The sequence below is a fragment of the Thermothielavioides terrestris genome, chromosome 2 (genome assembly GCF_000226115.1).
Source record: "Thermothielavioides terrestris NRRL 8126 chromosome 2, complete sequence".
NCBI classification, from domain to species: domain Eukaryota; kingdom Fungi; phylum Ascomycota; class Sordariomycetes; order Sordariales; family Chaetomiaceae; genus Thermothielavioides; species Thermothielavioides terrestris.
Window position 1 is genome coordinate 909,607 of NC_016458.1, and position 17,231 is coordinate 926,837.

The window sequence follows — 17,231 nt, forward strand, 5'->3', positions numbered from 1 at the left end:
AATGGCAGCGGAGAAGTGACGCTTTGGAGAGGCGATACGACGCAGTGGTGAGGTGACGAGCGCGGCAGTGCGGCAGTGCAGAGGTGCAGCACTGGAGTGCAGCATGAACCGCTCTGGGACAGGAATTCCTGTGTCCTGTTCCACAGTACCTTTGGAAGTAAGGGGCTCTCGGAGACTGGGGGTGGGGAAGCAACGTGAGCCACTCCTTCCAGGTTCCTGCAAGACACATTCTTGGCATTGATTGCTTCACGTGGGGTACAAACTAACGAAGGTTAGTCGGTGTTGCAGCCAATCGCCGTGTCTCCAGGAGGCAGGCTTTGAATCTGAAATGGGAATGGCACGGATGAGAAAGCCCCAAACAGCTCGGAAGCTCGTGTACGCCCTGGATACTGCCAGAGGTGCCTTGAAGGTATAATTTGCCTCCGTAATGTTCAAACTACAGAGTTTTCGATTCGAATCCAGCAATTTCATAACTATCCTGTCATGCAGAGTACCAACTTGTATGCCACAGCAGTCTCAACAACCAACGGAGCTCAGTGTGTGTGTGGATCGGCGGCTCACCAGCGGCCCACTCCATCATCGCAGCAGGCTAAAGAGAAGCGATCGGAACTGCAGCCGCCATTCCATGCGTGCGGTGCTCCGCCTGCTAACGAGTCTCCACAGTTCCTGATCCTTGGGACGGAGTGGCTGCTTCACTGAAGGCATTCCATTCACTCTCCGCCACCATGCCCCTCTCTGCAGTGGACACTACCAAAGCTGCCCGGTTACTCCGTTCACTGCTGTGGTTCTAATGTGACACGGGTGTGTGGCGAATGCTTGATCGCATGCAACACGTCGCGTAGCTCCACCAATCTGCTGCACATCCCTCGACGACGGTTCACCCTTTCCCGAGTCAATTGCTCTCAAGCATGCTTTTGAAAACGACTGAAATTGGAAAAGAGCGGGCCCTCAAGGAAATGGACCTTGACAGGAGTTCATCGTGGGCATACAATAGTACCTATCTTTCGTTTTCGATCAGAGTTGCCTGTGACTACCAAGGTAGGTAACTTCCTCTCAGCTTCTCTGCGTGTTGCCGCAGGGCATTTGAAGATTTGAACATTGAGAGTAGAGTACGCAGTATGGAAGTGAAAAAGTGAGTACCGCGTAGGCACCTCGTGTGTTTTGCCAGGTTCGCCGGTATATTACCTGATGTATTCCGTACGATATGTATTCCGTAATGCCCAGCGGTGCTGGCACGTGCATGTATCGAGAAAAGTGCACTGTAAAGCTTTACACTGTAACTCGAGGCGACCTGACAGCGTGCCAAATTGAGTCGCCAAATTTCGGAGAACACAAGGGAACAGAGGACGTACAAGGATACACCATCTAATTCAAAACAGCCTGGAACATACTTGCCTTAGCCAAACCCGTTGACAACAAAAATAGAGCCGGTTGCTAGTTAAAGGCCACTAAATTCAGGAAAGACCTTTGGGGAAATAACTGTTGGGGGTTAAACTGTCCTGAGAATTTGTAGGCCACGGAGAATCTTGTAAATTTCTGGAAATTCCAGACGAAAATTGCTTCCTTTGCAGCGGTTTCACAGCTCTGGCAAAGCCCCACTTCCCATCTCCAGATCAAAGCGCGGATCCAAGCATCGGTGCTGTGGGGCAGATTAGGTACCTGGTAGTGTACAGATTAGGTAGGTGGCTTTGGAGCTTATCATGGTCAGAATGTCAAAGACAGGCGAGAGAAACGGGAATGATGGTTGAAACGATCCATTGCTCGGGAACGGCGCAGAGTGAAGCTAGAGAGCTAGGGCTTTCTACACTTGACAGGTAATTACTGAAGTTGAGATTGTGGAACCTTTTTGCTTGGCTTCTCTCAAACCCCGATCGGCCTCGGAGAATCCAAGCCTGGTGCTCGGCCGAGACGGCAAAAAAAGTACCCCGAAAATTACGTTCACACGGGACTGTCGTCAGCCATGCATGCGACGCCGTGACGAAGTCGACGACTTCGCGAACCCACAAATTCAGCTCCTGCCCTGCGGTTCCTCCTTTCCGAATCTGTATGGAAGGGATGGTCTGGAGCACCAGCACTCCTTGACCAGGCCATCACTTCGACGGCAAACATGTGGCGCCTGCGAAGAACGGCGGGTGCGAGCCCCCCGCCGCTCTCGCTCTCGCCCATCCGGCGTTTCCGCGCCGGTCCCGCGACGCTCTCTCGCCGCCCGTGCCTAGCGCCAACTCCGCCGACGACAATATCCTGGCCCATCGCCCTTCCTCTCCCTTCGCGCTGGCTCTTCTCCACGACCACGTGCCGCTCGGTAATCCCCTCCGCCGGCCCGTTCGAGCCGCTCCGCCCGCCTCCCCCGTCCTCGCTCGGCGCACCCCGCGCAGCCCGCAGCTTCCGGCGCACCCGTCGCTGGGCCCGGCGCCTCCTCGTGCTCGCCGTGCTGCTCGGCGCGGGCTACCTGATCGACCGGCAGGTGTACGCGTCGGGGATCGCGCGCTCGCTGCGCACCTTCGGGATGGGCCTGCTGGTCGCGGCAGACTACAAGCTCAACTTCCGGCCCGAGCCGCTGCCGCTGGTCGGCAGCGCCGGCGGGATCCCCGAGCTGCACCGCCGCAGCGCCGAGCGCCTGTTCCGCCTGCTGCGCGAGAACGGCGGGCTGTACCTCAAGATCGGCCAGGCCATCGCCATGCAGAGCGCCTTGCTGCCGCCGGAGTTCCAGCGCATGTTCGCGCGCATGTTCGACGACGCGCCGCAGGACCCGTGGGAGGCTGTCGAGCAGGTGATACGGGAGGATTTTGGCGGCCGGAGTGTCGAGGACGTGTTTGGGGTGAGCTTTGCCGGGGTGGAGGGGAAGGGCGTGATGGAGCGCACCGCGAGAGCGAGCGCATCCGTGGCGCAGGTCCATTGGGCGAGACTGCCTGATGGCAGAGAGGTGGCCGTCAAGATCCAGAAGCCCGAGATTGCGAAGCAGATCGGGTGGGATCTCTGGGCATTCAAGTGAGTCCTGTCCGCGGAGTGCGAAGGCTGCGGTATGGGGAGGAGCGTTCGGCTGACGCATATGATGATATCAGGGTCGTCATGAAGGTGTACACGTGGTGGTTCGACCTGCCGCTGTATTCCTTGGTGCCGTTTATAGCAGAGCGGTTGATGCTCGAGACCGACTTCGAGAACGAGGCGAAGAACTCGGAAATTATGCGCCAGCTGGTCAACAGCGAACCCAGCCTCCGTGGCCGGGTCTACATTCCACCCGTGTATCCCGAGTTGAGCTCCAAGCGGGTCCTCACGGCGGAGTGGATCGAAGGCGTGAGGTTATGGGATAGGGACGCGCTCACTCAACCTTGGTTGGGAGGTTACCAAAACGGCTCGATGGGAGCACATGGCTCGCAGTTGGCCCCCCCGGATATGGAAGCGATACGCCGGGAGCTGCGAGAGAACCCACACAGCCAGAAACTCAAACCGGAGCGCACAGAATGGCGTGGGCGCCGTGGCAAGGGAGGATTAGGTGTGTCCACCAAGGACGTAATGACCATTATGGTCGATCTGTTTTCAGCTCAGATTTTCAAATGGGGCGTCGTGCACTGCGATCCGCGTATGTACCAAATTTGCTCCTCCCTCCCAACTCACCCTCCTCCCCCTCTCTTCCCCTGGCGGGCCCAACCGGGAATGCTCTCTCCGCGGTTCCGCACACGAGAATGCGACTGACAGGCGACGGTTTAAGATCCGGGCAACATCTTCATCCGACGCCTACCAAATGGGCTGCCGGAATTGGTCCTGATCGACCACGGACTATACGTCTACATGAGCGACAAGTTCCGGCACGAGTACGGCGTCTTCTGGAAGGCGCTGATGACGTTCGACAACAAGAAGATCGCCGAGATCACGCAGAAATGGGGCATCAAGGCAGCCGATCTCTTCGCCTCGGCGACTCTCATGCGGCCGTACGAAGGGGGCGAGCAGCAGCTCCAGAAGGGGATGCTGGGCGCGCTGGACGACCAAAAGACGGCGAGCCAGCGGCACTTTGAGATGCAGCAGCGGATGAAGCAGGGCATCCGCGACGTGCTGGCGGACGAGGATAAGTGGCCGAAGGAGCTCATCTTCATCGGGAGGAACATGCGCATCGTGCAGGGCAACAACGCGTACATGGGCTCGCCGGTCAACAGAATCAAGATGATGGGCGAGTGGGCTAGCCGGTCGCTGTTCCAGGACCGGAACCTGCCTTGGCGTCAGAGGGCGATCAATATCTGGCAGCATCTCCTGTTCAAGGCGGTCTTGTTCCTGTCGGATGTCGCCTTTTACTTTTTCAGGCTGAAGCAGCTGCTCGGCCGCGGTGGCGGGATGGAGGACGAGGTGGAGGCGAGGCTGAAGACGGTGGCCAAGGAGTTTGGCGTCGAGCTTCAGCATGACGTCTTTGAGGGCTGAGAGAAGCCGGCTTTTGTATATTAGCATCCCACGCAACTAGATCTAGACGGTTTTTGTGTAGATAGGTAGATACCCCTGGCACTCGGTCTTCGGTTAGAGCGGCGGCTCCAAACTCAATCATATCGATGAACCTGCACGGAGTAGGTATTTTGCTTCCTGCATCGTCCAGAGTCCACTGCAGCAGGCTGCCCGGCTCCCGAGCCCCACAGGCGAAGGCTTGGGTGTTCAGAGCCCATGAGAGGTAGGCAGGTATCTCATTGTCTAGAATCGTATCTTATTCGGACAATTCGTGGTGCTACAATGGGGATTCCGTTCATATTGCAGTCTGAACTTTGAACTGTCCTCCGATAGTGGCATGGGTATTGGCGCCTGCATGCACGAACTTGTGTATGTGGTGGATCTCGAACACTTCGGATAGCTGTGGGGCTCTCGATGTTTGACTCTGAAACAGCCACAGGGCCCACCCCCCAGCCCTAGCTGAAAGATTACGGAACAGAGGCTCATTCTTCTCGATGCATATCCGTTCATCGTGGAGCGCCGTCATCCAAAATAATGCAGCAAAACCAGTAAGTAGTACACAGGAAAGCGTCACCGGACAGATACGCCTCTGTACTGGTGTGCTTGGTACTGAATGGAATCGACGGCGGCTGTTCCGGCTGAGCTGGGGTTGCCATGAAACTTCAGTCCATGGGTGCTTGCACGTGGTATGGCCTGTGCAACTTCGGATAGGCAACGAGCACGCGGCGCCCGATCGGTCCTAGGGAAGTGATGATCAGATGGCACACCTCCTAGTGTACAACAGAAATCCCCCACGACGCCCAGATTGGCTTCCCTTTCCAAGCTGCTGAAAACCAGCAGAACATCCAGCACCGTCTACTCTTCTGTATACAGTAACTCCAGACCTGTGGATGGGAACGCGAGGCGGCCGCGTCGCGTGATGGCCGAGGGTCTGAAGTTGGTGGCTTGCCTGCTCGATGATTGGCTGATTGACACGCCCTGACAGGGTAGCGCTACCTCTGTTAGCGCGAAAGCTGCAGTGGAAAGGGGTTACTCTCCGAGATGATGTGGGGACAACCACCACTGCAGAAACCCCAGGTCCACAAGGGCTCCTCTCTTAGCGAGAGGGCCTCCAGGGAGACATGCAGGAACATGGAGATTTTGGAGGTGAAGAAAAGAACTAGCCTGATCGTACATACACTAGCGACGGTGATAGTGCGAGTGAGACATGACGCAGAAAGACGAGCACGCTGATGCACGCTGATCTGTCTTGGACCACGGGGCAATGGCGTTGCCGTGCAGGTGAAAGTGGAACTCGTCGTTCGCAGCAGCAATCCAACTCCCAACATCTAAGCCAACCGCGGAGGGGAGCAGCCCAATCGTTCACATCTAAGTCAACGAAAGAAATTGGTCCCAAAGGCGAGGGAGGTCCAACCCCGTTACGGATGCACACAGTATGGAATAACTCAGGTAGTTAGTGTAACTACGCCCGTGGTAGGCGCTGGATCCGTTTTGTTTTAGTTTGTTCCTCGTCGTAATTGCAATATCTTCCCATACCCGTACCAAGAACCCCGGTCTGCCTTTAAGGCCCCAGCCAATCTCACCTCGCTGGCCCTCCAGCTGACGGGACATCTTTTCCTTCGCGCCCCTGACGTGGTGCGATTCCTTTCTGCACCCCTTCCATTGCCTGAAGGATATCGCATGCCGATTCATCTCCAGGTTCTGGAACGTTGCGTTATCCTGGTTTTGTTCCCGCCGCGTTTCGATTCGATCTTTCGTTTACTTGCCTCCTCCTGTGCCTGTCGCTCCTTTCCTTCGCGTGGGCAAGTCTCCGCATCACCCTGTCCTCCGGCCCGTCAAACGCTGGACAGCTCCGGCATATTCGATTTGGGAGAGTTTGAGTATACTTCGATTCGAGAAGTTTGAGTAAGTTTTTCTCTGTGTTCTGCGGCTCCGTCAGCCGTCCTGCTTGGAGGCGTCGTTGTCTCGCAGCCTCTCCTGGGGGAAAGCGGCCGCGGAAATGAGAACAGGGCGCCGTCGAGCGGATTCGCATAGCTTGTCCCTGTCGCATACTCCAGAGTCACTGCGAGACGGCGTCGCGACAGCATTTGGAACCACGGCTGCTAGTCGGGTGGCTTGGCGATGGCCTGTCGTGGCGGGGTTGCGATAGCACGCGGAGATCGACTGACGCGTGCAGTTCAACAGGAAAAACGGCGCGCTGCACCTCCCTGGACGTCCACCCCGTCGATATTCCCGCCGCTCGATCTCGTGACTGCCTCTTGAAAGCCGCCTCCCAGAACTGCTGCCTTTCTCCGGTGGTTCCGTTCGGCGAATGACAGAGCGCGTTACCAAAGCGACAGGCGCGTACCGCGGTTGAGAGCCAGCAGCAAGAAGGCGCGTTCCTGCTTCTAGGTATGGTGACCTGTGTTCCGCCGCGCCCTCTGACGGATTAGAGAACTGCGGCCGAATGTGAGTTTTCGCCCCGGAGAGCGCTTTCCGCACCCCCAGAGCTCGTGAACGCTGATGTCGCACGAGGCCTACCTCCTGGAACTGCTGAAGCTGCACACCAGCTCTATCCCCGACTTGCGCATCAATACCTCCACTGACGTGCGCTGTTTCCCAAGTCTGAGACGGCCGCCCGTTCATGCTACCCCAGTAGCCGGCGCCAGCCCAATCCAGGTACACACCAAGCGATGACCCCCCCGCCTCGTCGCTCTAGTCTCGGAATGTTACTTCGACGTAGCAAAAGCAGCGACCTGAAGAGGCAGCAGGCGGCAAAGGAGCAGGAGCTCCAGCGCCAACGCGATGCCGTCTCCAAGTCTCCACCCCGCCTTCCACTCCCTGTCCTCTCCCCCGCATCCCAGCTTGGCCTAGGCGGCGACAATCGTCCCGACTCTCTCGCGATTGTCAGTGGAAGGGCGGAACAAATGTCGGGCGCCACCCCGCGGCCTTCAATGGATCCGCCGCGCTCTGTGATCAGCGTACCGCCGCCCCCGATCCCCAACGGCGGCTTCGACCCTTACGCGCACACCGGCAGCATGGCACACCGTGGTCGCTACAGCTACGCCAGCAGCGCCATCAGCACCATCAACAGCCCTAGGAGGGTTCGGAGAAGAAAGGATCCCACTCCCTTCAAGTAAGTCGTCGAACTGCGCCTTGCCCTTCTGTCTGCGCCTTCGTATTTCTCACACCCTTGGACAGCATTCTCATTGTTGGCACCACGAATTCTGGCAAGACGTCCTTCCTCGAATTCCTCAAGACGGCGCTGGCACTGCCTGCAAAGAAGCAGTCAAAGAGCACCATCGACCCGGACGATCTTCCTCGGGTGTCGCCCTCCGGAAACTTTGTCCCTCACTATCTGGAGACCGAGATCGACGGCGAACGTGTCGGCCTGACACTGTGGGATTCCGAGGGCTTGGAGAAGAATGTGGTGGACCTGCAGCTTCGCGAGATGTCGAGCTTCCTCGAGAGCAAATTCGAAGAGACCTTCACCGAGGAAATGAAGGTGGTGCGGTCCCCGGGGGTACAGGATACCCACATACATGCCGTCTTCCTTATCCTGGACCCCTCGCGTCTCGACCGGAATATCGCAGCAGCGAAGGCCGCCGCGGCAAATGGCCAACACAACCGCGGGAGGTACTCACCGCACGCTCGCATTCTGGGCAGCCTGGACGAGGATCTTGATCTACAGGTCCTGCGGACGCTGCAGGGCAAAACGACCGTGATCCCGGTGATCTCGAAGGCCGATACCGTTTCGACAAAACATATGAGCGTCCTGAAGCGGACCGTCGCAGACAGCCTCAAGAAGGCAAACCTCGACCCGCTCGAGGCGCTTGGGCTGGACGACGATGACGAGGGCTCCACGCCTGATTCTAGCCGGATCGTGGAAGAGGACGAGGATCAAGCATCTACGCCCGGCGAAGCGGAGGCGAAAGACGAGGGCGAAGACGCGCCAGCTGAGGGTGAAGGCTCGGACTCGCCTCCCAAGTCTGGGCGGCTGTCCGGTGGTTCCGTCCGTCGGCACAAGGTCTCGGAGGAGGGCGCCAAGGAGGAGGAGGTACCCTTTCTGCCGCTTTCGATCCTGAGCCCAGACATTTACGAGCCCGACGTGGTGGGACGGCAATTTCCCTGGGGCTTTGCCGACCCTTACAACGAGGAGCACTGCGATTTTGTCCGCCTCAAGGAGACAGTGTTCAGCGAGTGGCGCGGTGAGCTCCGCGAGCTCAGCAGAGAGCAGTGGTACGAGGGCTGGAGGACGAGCAGACTCAAGCAGCAAGGCACGAAGGGACACCGCTGAAAAGTTGACAGGCGGATGGTCGGCCCATCGGCCGCCTATCTGCTTCGCCTTCAGTCCGGCCTTCCCGACGCCAGCCATTCACGCCCCTTCTTCCTCACCAGTCTCCCTGCTTTCTCTTGCTCTCTCGAGGACGCCTACACCCTGGGTGGATACCGATGCAATTACTTTCATTTGCATTTTGTCCAGTCAACTCAGCGCAACTCAAAAAATCGCGACGACATCATACCCGATTCGGTCGACCCGGTCTTGTTTTTATTGATTTTCTTTTCGAACTGCATCTGCCCCGTTCCTCGGTCTTTCACGACTCACCTATTTCATAACGAGTCCCTCGGTTCAGCGGAGCCGCGGTAGACAGTCTGATTGGCACTGCCTGGTGCCTGTACCTGTAACAGAGTCGCTGCTGCGGGCTCCGCCACAGCCATTTTGCTTTCTCTTGTACCACATTTTTTTTCTGAGATGGTCGGACATGGAATAAATACCCTTTCCCCCGTTAGTCGAGTCCCCTTTGTTTCCTTCCTTTACATTCTAGACAAAAACAAGCTCGCGGGAAATGGAGGGGGGATATCTGTTCGTCAATGGAGGGGGAATCTGTTCGTCGACTGTCCGGCGCCGGCTGGCACTCTCTCCGTGTGTTCGCTTTTCTCTACCTTCTCAGTGAGCTGGCCAACTAGAGGAAAATGCGACTCGCGCCACACATAGTACCCTTGCGAATTCGGTTCCCTAGGTGGTGCTATTCCTCTAGTAGTTGGTAGATTAACGCGGTGTCTTGTGCCTGACGAGCAGGCTCTCGGTTCCCCTTGGACTCTTGTGACGTGATGACGTGAAACCAGGAATCCGCCTGATGGAGGCTGAAAGGACTTCTGCGAAAGCGCTTCCCAAGACAGAACAAGCATCGGGGTATCAGCGGTCGGCGCGCCCCGCTGCGCCGACCATCCATTGATGACCAGGCATATGGATCGTAATGTACATATGAGCATAGCCTCAATCCCCAACCTGTCTCGCACTAGCTTACGCCAGAGGTTGCAACCTAACGCGATTCCTCTCCTCCCACTCCTTCACCGCCTCACTCAGCGATGTCGTGAGTGCCCGGATATCCGCCACGTCGTCGTCCACGTCCTCCAGACCCCGCTTCTTCCGCTCAGCCAAGTGCACGTCCTCGCGGTGGGTGCGGAAGTTGGCCTCGGCGCACGCGAGCGAGCACCATATTGTGGGCTGTTTCAGAGAGCCAAGGCATTCCGTGCAGAAGCGCAGGTCGTTGGGGGATGGGGGCGCTTCGTCCATGTGCGTGTCCTGGTCATCCGTTGGGTTGGAGGGAAAATTCGCGTGCGGCCGGATGCATCCGGAGGACGAGGCGCAGGTGTGGGTTCCTGCATGTGAGGCCTGGGAGGGGATACGAGTGAGTAAGGTGATAAGGGTGTTACAGTCAGGCAAAAAGGGTTGCCGACGGCTCTTACATGTCCATTTTCCTCGCACTTCGCTGAGCAAAACAGCGTCTGCCGTTGCTGGATCCCCCTGTCTGCCAGGATGGTGCAAATACTGCAGCAGAAGTAGTCCCTCGTGCTCGGTGCGCCTCCGCAGACGGCGCAGGCCGGAAGGTCGTACAGCTCGTCCGGAACCTTCTGCAGGGCGAGACTCTCCCTCCGCTGCGCTTTCCTTGACTTCTGCGCCTCGTGAGCCGCCCTCGCCCTTCGGAGCTCGTCAAGTCGCTGGCTGAGCTTGGCCGCCTGCTCCTTTGCGCCCGCCGCCGCCTGCCTCTCCTCCAATATCCGGTCCACCACCTGCTCCATCGACAGCCCCTGGCGCAGCAGCATGTCGAGATACTTTTGGTGATCCGCGGGCACGGTCCCGTCCTCGGCGACGAAGAACGCGTCCCGCAGCACCTCTGCGCTCCCCGCCCCATCCGTCGCAGCAGCCAGCTTCCCCGGCAGATCCCCCGTCCCCCGCTCGGCAGCCAGCGGGCCCCTACTCAGGATCTCGGCAACCTCCCTGGCCAGCCGGACCGGATCCGCCCCCAGCGCCGAGGCAGACGACAGGTCCTCCAGCTTCTCGAACACCGCGGCGCGGCTCGAAGGGTCCTCCACCACCAGCCGCAGCAGCGACGCACGCACCCGCTCGGCATACCACCTGCTCCGCTCCTCGCGCACCCGGTCGTCGACGGCCTGCGGCGAGACCTGGTACTCCTTAGCGGAGCTGATGAGGTCGTCGAGGTCGGAGAGAAAGGCGCGCCGCGAAGCGAACCATTCTCGCTGCTGCTCCTGATTTTGTTGTTGTTGTTGTTGTTGCTGCTGCGGCTGTTGATCTGCCGCTGGGGAGCCAGCTGTAGGGCGAGGCTTGAAGCCGAGATAGCGGGCCCTGAAAGCTTCAAGGACTGCCTCGTAGCATTGTGGGCAGGAGATCAGTGAGTTGGTGTCGCCGTGCTGCGCATGGCAGTTGGTTCGGATCTGAGCGGCTTCGGTCGCAAACTGAGTCGATCTGGACGCCGCAAGAGCGGACTGAAGGAGGAGCTCAGGCATGATGTATATCTGGCTTGAGAAATACGTGTCCCGGTTTGTGTCTTAGGTAGCAGCGGAAAGCAGAGCTCAGAGGACCACGCTCAGCTGGAGCTGCAGCTCGCGCGTTTTCTGTGAGCCGTATCAATCAAGATGCGTCAACCCAGCCAAATTGCTTCCAGTGTTTAAGGAGCAGTTGCCCGGTGCCGAGAATTTGCACTCTCGTTGAAACCGTCAAGATCGTGAACAATGCCTGATTAGTTGGTGGTGAGATGAGCGCAACTGTTGTCTCTTAGCCGGAGCCTAACGTTTCACTAGTCCGTTCGTTACACTGTATGTACGGAGTAGTACCTGATCTCGGAGGTGCAGCGCCAAGACAGCGGTGCAAGGTGGCGCTGAAAGTTTACACTAGTGTTGCTTGGCATTCCAGGACCCTTGCAGAGGCACCACTCCATGGGGTGAGTGCCGCTTTCTCAAACGACAATCGAACATCCTACGTCCTACATCCAGAGGCAGTAGAAGATGGTGCGTATTCCATATCGCACAGCTAACATCTCGGAGATACTCTAACTGTCGCTTTTGAACAGGCAGACAAACTCCGCAACCAGCAAGAACTCGAGCGGCTCCAGGCCAAGTACGTCGGCACAGGCCACCCCGACACGACGAGCTGGGAGTGGAAGTCCAACATCCATCGCGACACATACTCGAGCATCGCAGGGCACCCGCCGCTGCTGTCGTACATCGCGCTGGCTGAAAATGAGCCGGTGGCCCAAGTACGCGTCCGGATGATTCGGGTGCGTCCCCGCCTTCCGCCGTCCGTCCCGTCCATGTGTGGCCGAATGCTAAGTGAATGTGCAGAAAATGTTCCAACCCGTTGGGCCGCCTCCGCCCAGGGAAGAAGACGTGTTTATGACTACAAAACAAAACGAATCATGAGTATGTCTGGGGTTTGCCGGCGACAGGGACGCACCAGGACCGCCAGAAGAGGGCAGAGCAGGCAGGGGCAACCCAAGAGCAACCAGGGATTGCGTATGCAGATGGCATGCATGTCGCGATAATACGGCGCCCCCGCCGATCCCCACCAGTTGCTGCTGGGGCAGCTCGAACAGGCCTACAGATGTTCGGGAACACGCGCCGGCTCGGGCTTGGGTATCGCCTGAATCCGTAGCCAGCAAGGCATAAAATACACAGTCGTGCGCGGAGTTGAACAGTGTCCCCAGCGCGGTGTACAGCGAATCACTCGCTCTCTTCGTTTTCGACTTGAGCCCGCCTCCTCCTCCGGTTGGCGCGGTTACTCGGTCCTGGGTCGTCATCCGGCGGCGCCCCTTCCTCCTCCTCGGCCGGCCTGGGTGGCCGATTCTGGATCTTGAGGCTGGCTTGCAGTTTCTTCTCCAACTCCTCGCTGGAGCCGCCATAGACGGTTCGCACAAAGGCCGCAATGGCCTCCTTATCAACCTCCACCTTGCCGCGCGGTCCGACATGCCATGTCGTCGACTCATCATCGCCCATCGACTTGGACTCGGTCACCCTCACCAAATATCCTTGCTTGACCATCCGCTGGAGGAGCACATCGGTCTTCTCGTTCGGTGACGTCCCGTCGTTTGGGTTCATGCTGGGCATGTTTTCAGCCGCGTTGAGTCGCGTGAGGTATCGGCGGAGGCGCGGTTCGCTGAGTTCACCGCCGCTGAGTGTGATGATGGCGATAAGCGTGGTGTACAATGCGATGTAGGAGGCTTCGCCTTCGGCGGACTGGACTTTGGACGGGGTTATGACAGCCGGCGACTTGTAGGCTTCGGGGAGGGTCGAGACGAGGATGTAGGTGTTTGAACTCGGCTCTTTTTGGCTTTGAGATTTGGCGGCTGCCGAAACCATGTCAGCCTTTGCGATCGACGCTCCATTACCAATGCATGGAAACCTGCCTTTTCTCTTTTGCTCTGTCGTCATGAGAGCCCTGTCCCTGATAGGCAGTTCCACCATTTCCATGCCAAACGTTGCCCGCAGCTGCTTCTGAGCGCCAGCAAACACCTTCTTGAACTCCCGTCCGTTGGACCCGAGCACTGGAGAAAGACTGTCAACAACAACAGCGTCCCGCCGGCATTTTTGGCTTGCACTATGTACCCTTATCCCTGATGCCATCTCTCCGGATCGGCGTGCGCGAATACTCGCAGGCAAGGGCATAGCGCACGAGGTTCTTGATTAGCTGGCTGGTCTCGTCTCTTTGCCCCAGGTCCGCCATCGGCTCGTCCGCGTCGTCCGCGTCGGATTCGGCATCGTCGGGGCTCTGTGGCGGCCGCTGTTGCATATTCTCGTCTTCATCGTCCTGGGCAACCTGAAAATGCTCAGCTTGAGTTCCTACGTGAGCTAGTGCTTCGGGATACAAGACCCACCTGGCGCCGTCGCCGTCGTGTCGACATGGCGCGAGGGTACCTAACGTTATTATGGGGTTGGCGAACTCGCTGCGTGGATCGTTAAAAGCACCAGCCACGGGATGCCGACGCTCGAGCGCGAGCCGATCAAACAGAGAACGAGTATCTCAACCGAGAAAGTGGGCGATTGATGTCTGCCAATACCTATCTGTGTGTGCTGTGTCCCGAGGAGGTGGTGCTTGTGCGGGACACGGGTGCCTTTGTTCCAGGTTGGTAGGGAAGGTCTTCCTGACGCGGGGCACGCCACGTTCAATCCCCTGTCAAGCTGAGCGCGTCACGGTCCACTGCACTAACTGCGCTAATCCGTATCCCTGCCCTGCCTGCCGGGAACATGCCGCTTGAGCGTCGGTGCCGTGGACCCACCCAAAATCTTTCGTCGCAAGGGACGCTCGAGATCCCCCTACAGGCTTGCTCTTGGTTGATTAATTATGGATGCCAGGTGCAGCATACTCTAATAGCACAGGTCTCGGCGGCGCGACAACAGGCCGTGCCCATTGCTCTCGATGCTCGGCCGCAAGTTGACTGGAAGTGCCAGCTTTGTCTGCCTGAGATGCCGTCGGCTGCTGGTTGGCGCGCCCCAGCGGCTGCCGCCTCCTGCGCTTGCCTTCCTGCCGTCTTCAAGAACCCACCGGCGATCCGTCGGTAGCCAGGCAGGCTTGACCGGTCCCGGCGGGCCCAGCGACGACCAGTTCGACCACCAGGATAATGCCGAACTTGGCTCCGAACCCAGCACAGAGCCCGACGACGTGAGCGCAGGCCACAGCGAGGGCTTCGGATCCCACCGGCCGCCGTCGACACCGCTTTCACCTCAGCAGCGCACCTACAAGTCCAAGGGCCATCTTCTCTCCCCGGTACCGGAGGGCCTCTCCGTCGACATCCTGGGGAAACCTGGTTCCGCTATTGTACTGCGGGAAAAGCGCGCTCTACCGAAAAAGCCCCGCAGCGCTGACCCGCTGCGGTCCGACGATGATCACGAAACGTCCGTCAGCCCGGCGAGCCTCTTGCCTGATGAGACCGCCGATGAAACATCCGAGGATGTTCTCCTCAACATCCACGAGCTGAAACCGAAAGAGACGCGCATCCTCACGGATAAACAATTCAAGAAACTCAAGCGCACGCTCATCGAAGGGTTCACGAGCAGTCAGCTGGAGAGCTATTTAAGGGAACACGAGCAGACGCTGCAATTTGCAGAAGAAGAGACAGGCAATTTGGACGAGACGCCGTGGATACTAGAGCGCGAGCCATGGGTACCGCTGGTGCAAGCTGCGGGCCAGGACGTCGAGCCACGCTTAGAGGGCTACGTCCACAAGGCAATGGCCCCTAAGGAAAGGCTCGCAGTGCGCTTGATGCGGCAATGCTGGGACGTGTTGAACCAGAAGGTTCTCGATCAGGATGGTTACCTGAGTATCAAGTTGCGCGATGTCGAATTCTCCCTCTTGACCCGTATGTTGACCTTACTTCACTGCCCTCCCGCAGCTTCTCCCCCTTCCCCCACCCACGGGCTGCCCTCGTTCGAGCTGACATGTTCGTGTCCACAGTCGGTAACAGAAGATGGCTGGAAGGCACGCCGAGAGCCATTCTAGCACGCGTGAAGCAAGTCAAGCTGATCCGCGAAACCCGCACGGTCTCCATCGTGGCGCCGAAGCACACGGCAGATTCAATTCTCGACCGAATCAATCGAGTGCTCTCCAATGCCCGAACCAGTGACTTTCCGGTTGATCTCGCCTCCCCGAAGCCCCTTGAGCCCGGTATTCTCGAGGAAGTCGGGCGCTTGACGAACACCGTGACTCGCCTCGATCCGTCGGGCAACAAGGTACGCTGAACCCCTACTGACCGGAGGGGAGCGAGACACTGACATGAAACGATGCTCAGGTCGTCGTCACCTGGATTCACATGCCCGAGCGAGACGAGAACTTCGAGAACGCAGCAGAGACCGTGTTGCGGTTCTTGCGTGATGCCTACGGACCGAAAGCTCGTATGTCCTCGGCATTGCAAATCGTACCCAGCGATCTCGCCAAACAGGGTCGCTACATAGGCATGCTTAACTATGCGCAGAAATTGCCATGGCAGGAGCGCTTCGAGAAGTGGGAGAGGTGGACCGCCGCCCTGTCCTACCGGAATCCTGATTCCGACGCTCCCGCTTCGATACCGGCGGATATCCTTGCCTTCCCTCTCGATGGCGAAGCGGCTGCCAAGGCTCCTGAAACGGAGCAGTCAACAGAACACCCCCCCGGCTGGTCCCTCCAGTCGCAGACCGACACGAGCGCCGTCTTTGGGCATGTCGTCTTCACCCGCCAGAAACAGCCCTCCTTGCCCAGCCCTGCCCCTGAATCCACCTCCCAGTTAGACCCCTCTCTCCCACGCACATTTCTGCCCACACTTCCCGCCCTCGGAAGCCTCAACCTTCCCACCAACCTTCACGAAGAAGGCCTCTGGCACTCAACAGTCGTCATTCGCTTTGCGCCGTCTCCCGACATCGCCCAAGAGCTCATCACGTCCGCGCCCGGCCTCGAGCTCCGCATCGAAGCCGACCACAGGGAGCTCAAGCGCCTTGTGTCCCTCCGCGCCATCACGGAGACCTTTACGGGGGACGTGCTCTTCCCCGCAGCCGCCGTGGACACGCGCCTTGTGCAGCAGCGCTACTTCACCCTCCCCGGCGCAGGCATCGAACATCACGTTCCGGCAATTATCACCTTTCTCTCCAAATCCAACCTGCGCCCCTGGGACGGCAAACTCAGCACGCCGCCCGTCCTCCTCGGCGTGCGCCTTCCCCGGCGCCTCTTCCCGAGCACCTTCGACGCCACCCACGCAGGCGCCGACGGCAGCACCGACTTAGTCCAAATAGACTACGCCTTGGCGTCCATCGAAGTCCAGCGCACCGTCACGGCCGCGTACTCGGGCCTCAAGCTGCGGTACACCAGCATCCAGGGCGGCCAGCGGGGCGGCGAGCGGGCAGAGATCTCTCTCGACGCCGTGCGCGTTCCCGAGGGCAAGGGAGAGGACGCTTCTTCACCGGGAGAGCCGGACCTGTACGAGATCGTCGACGAGGCCGACGTCCGTCGGCCTCGGTTCATTTCTCATACCATACACGCGGTGCGGGAGAAAGCGGCCCAGCGGGCGGCCCCCGCGAAACCAGTTGAGCTGGCCGAGTTCATACGCGTAGCGTCCGGCATTGTGCATGAAACTGGTGGGCTGAAATGGCATGCCAAGAGATCATAGAAACACCCAAGACCATAGACATATGCGAATAGACATGTACAGGATTTGTAGGATAGACGCGAACTGCATCTCTACAACCTCCTCGCCGGGCGTGTTCGTGGTGGGGAGGCTTGAGGCATCATATTACCTACTAGTTTGCATTTTTATGCACTGCATCTTCGCTTACGATTGACATCTGACACACCGCAGCCATTGCCGAACTCGGAATCCCGTCGAACTCTCTGTCGAATATAACAGGGAAGTCCTCGGTTTCATCACGAAGTGGGAGTCACTGGAGGCTGCAGAAGACAAGTAATTGGGAATCATAACCTTCGTGATCACTTCTAAGAGACTCTATTTTGTACTAAGCACATGGTGAGAAGTTTTGATGCGCAGAAAACCCGACCAACCCCT

General features: G+C 58.4%; 5 protein-coding genes across 5 annotated transcripts; 3 read left to right on the top strand and 2 right to left on the bottom strand.

Moving 5' to 3' along the window:
- Positions 1-2,221: 2,221 nt before the first annotated feature.
- Positions 2,222-4,529, top strand: THITE_56894 (uncharacterized protein). Its single transcript, XM_003651336.1, has 4 exons — positions 2,222-2,890; positions 2,936-2,988; positions 3,063-3,580; positions 3,710-4,529. The coding sequence occupies exons 1-4, from the start codon at positions 2,507-2,509 to the stop codon at positions 4,408-4,410; spliced, it is 1,656 nt and encodes a 551-aa protein (XP_003651384.1). The 5' UTR covers positions 2,222-2,506; the 3' UTR covers positions 4,411-4,529.
- Positions 4,530-6,640: 2,111 nt separating this feature from the next.
- THITE_2111597 (uncharacterized protein) lies at positions 6,641-8,990 on the top strand. Its single transcript, XM_003651337.1, has 3 exons — positions 6,641-6,819; positions 7,032-7,543; positions 7,609-8,990. Exons 2-3 carry the CDS (start codon positions 7,134-7,136, stop codon positions 8,702-8,704), a joined length of 1,506 nt encoding a protein of 501 aa, XP_003651385.1. The 5' UTR covers positions 6,641-6,819; positions 7,032-7,133; the 3' UTR covers positions 8,705-8,990.
- A 624-nt stretch (positions 8,991-9,614) lies between these two features.
- Positions 9,615-11,526, bottom strand: THITE_2111602 (uncharacterized protein). Its single transcript, XM_003651338.1, has 2 exons — positions 10,159-11,526; positions 9,615-10,084 (listed from the first exon to the last, which is right to left on the bottom strand). Exons 1-2 carry the CDS (start codon positions 11,215-11,217, stop codon positions 9,713-9,715), a joined length of 1,431 nt encoding a protein of 476 aa, XP_003651386.1. The 5' UTR covers positions 11,218-11,526; the 3' UTR covers positions 9,615-9,712.
- A 464-nt stretch (positions 11,527-11,990) lies between these two features.
- Positions 11,991-13,878, bottom strand: THITE_2111605 (uncharacterized protein). Its single transcript, XM_003651339.1, has 3 exons — positions 13,581-13,878; positions 13,312-13,522; positions 11,991-13,250 (listed from the first exon to the last, which is right to left on the bottom strand). The coding sequence occupies exons 1-3, from the start codon at positions 13,605-13,607 to the stop codon at positions 12,430-12,432; spliced, it is 1,059 nt and encodes a 352-aa protein (XP_003651387.1). The 5' UTR covers positions 13,608-13,878; the 3' UTR covers positions 11,991-12,429.
- Positions 13,879-14,002: 124 nt separating this feature from the next.
- On the top strand, positions 14,003-17,014 carry THITE_2111608 (uncharacterized protein). Its single transcript, XM_003651340.1, has 3 exons — positions 14,003-15,062; positions 15,158-15,432; positions 15,492-17,014. The coding sequence occupies exons 1-3, from the start codon at positions 14,123-14,125 to the stop codon at positions 16,836-16,838; spliced, it is 2,562 nt and encodes an 853-aa protein (XP_003651388.1). The 5' UTR covers positions 14,003-14,122; the 3' UTR covers positions 16,839-17,014.
- Positions 17,015-17,231: the final 217 nt, after the last annotated feature.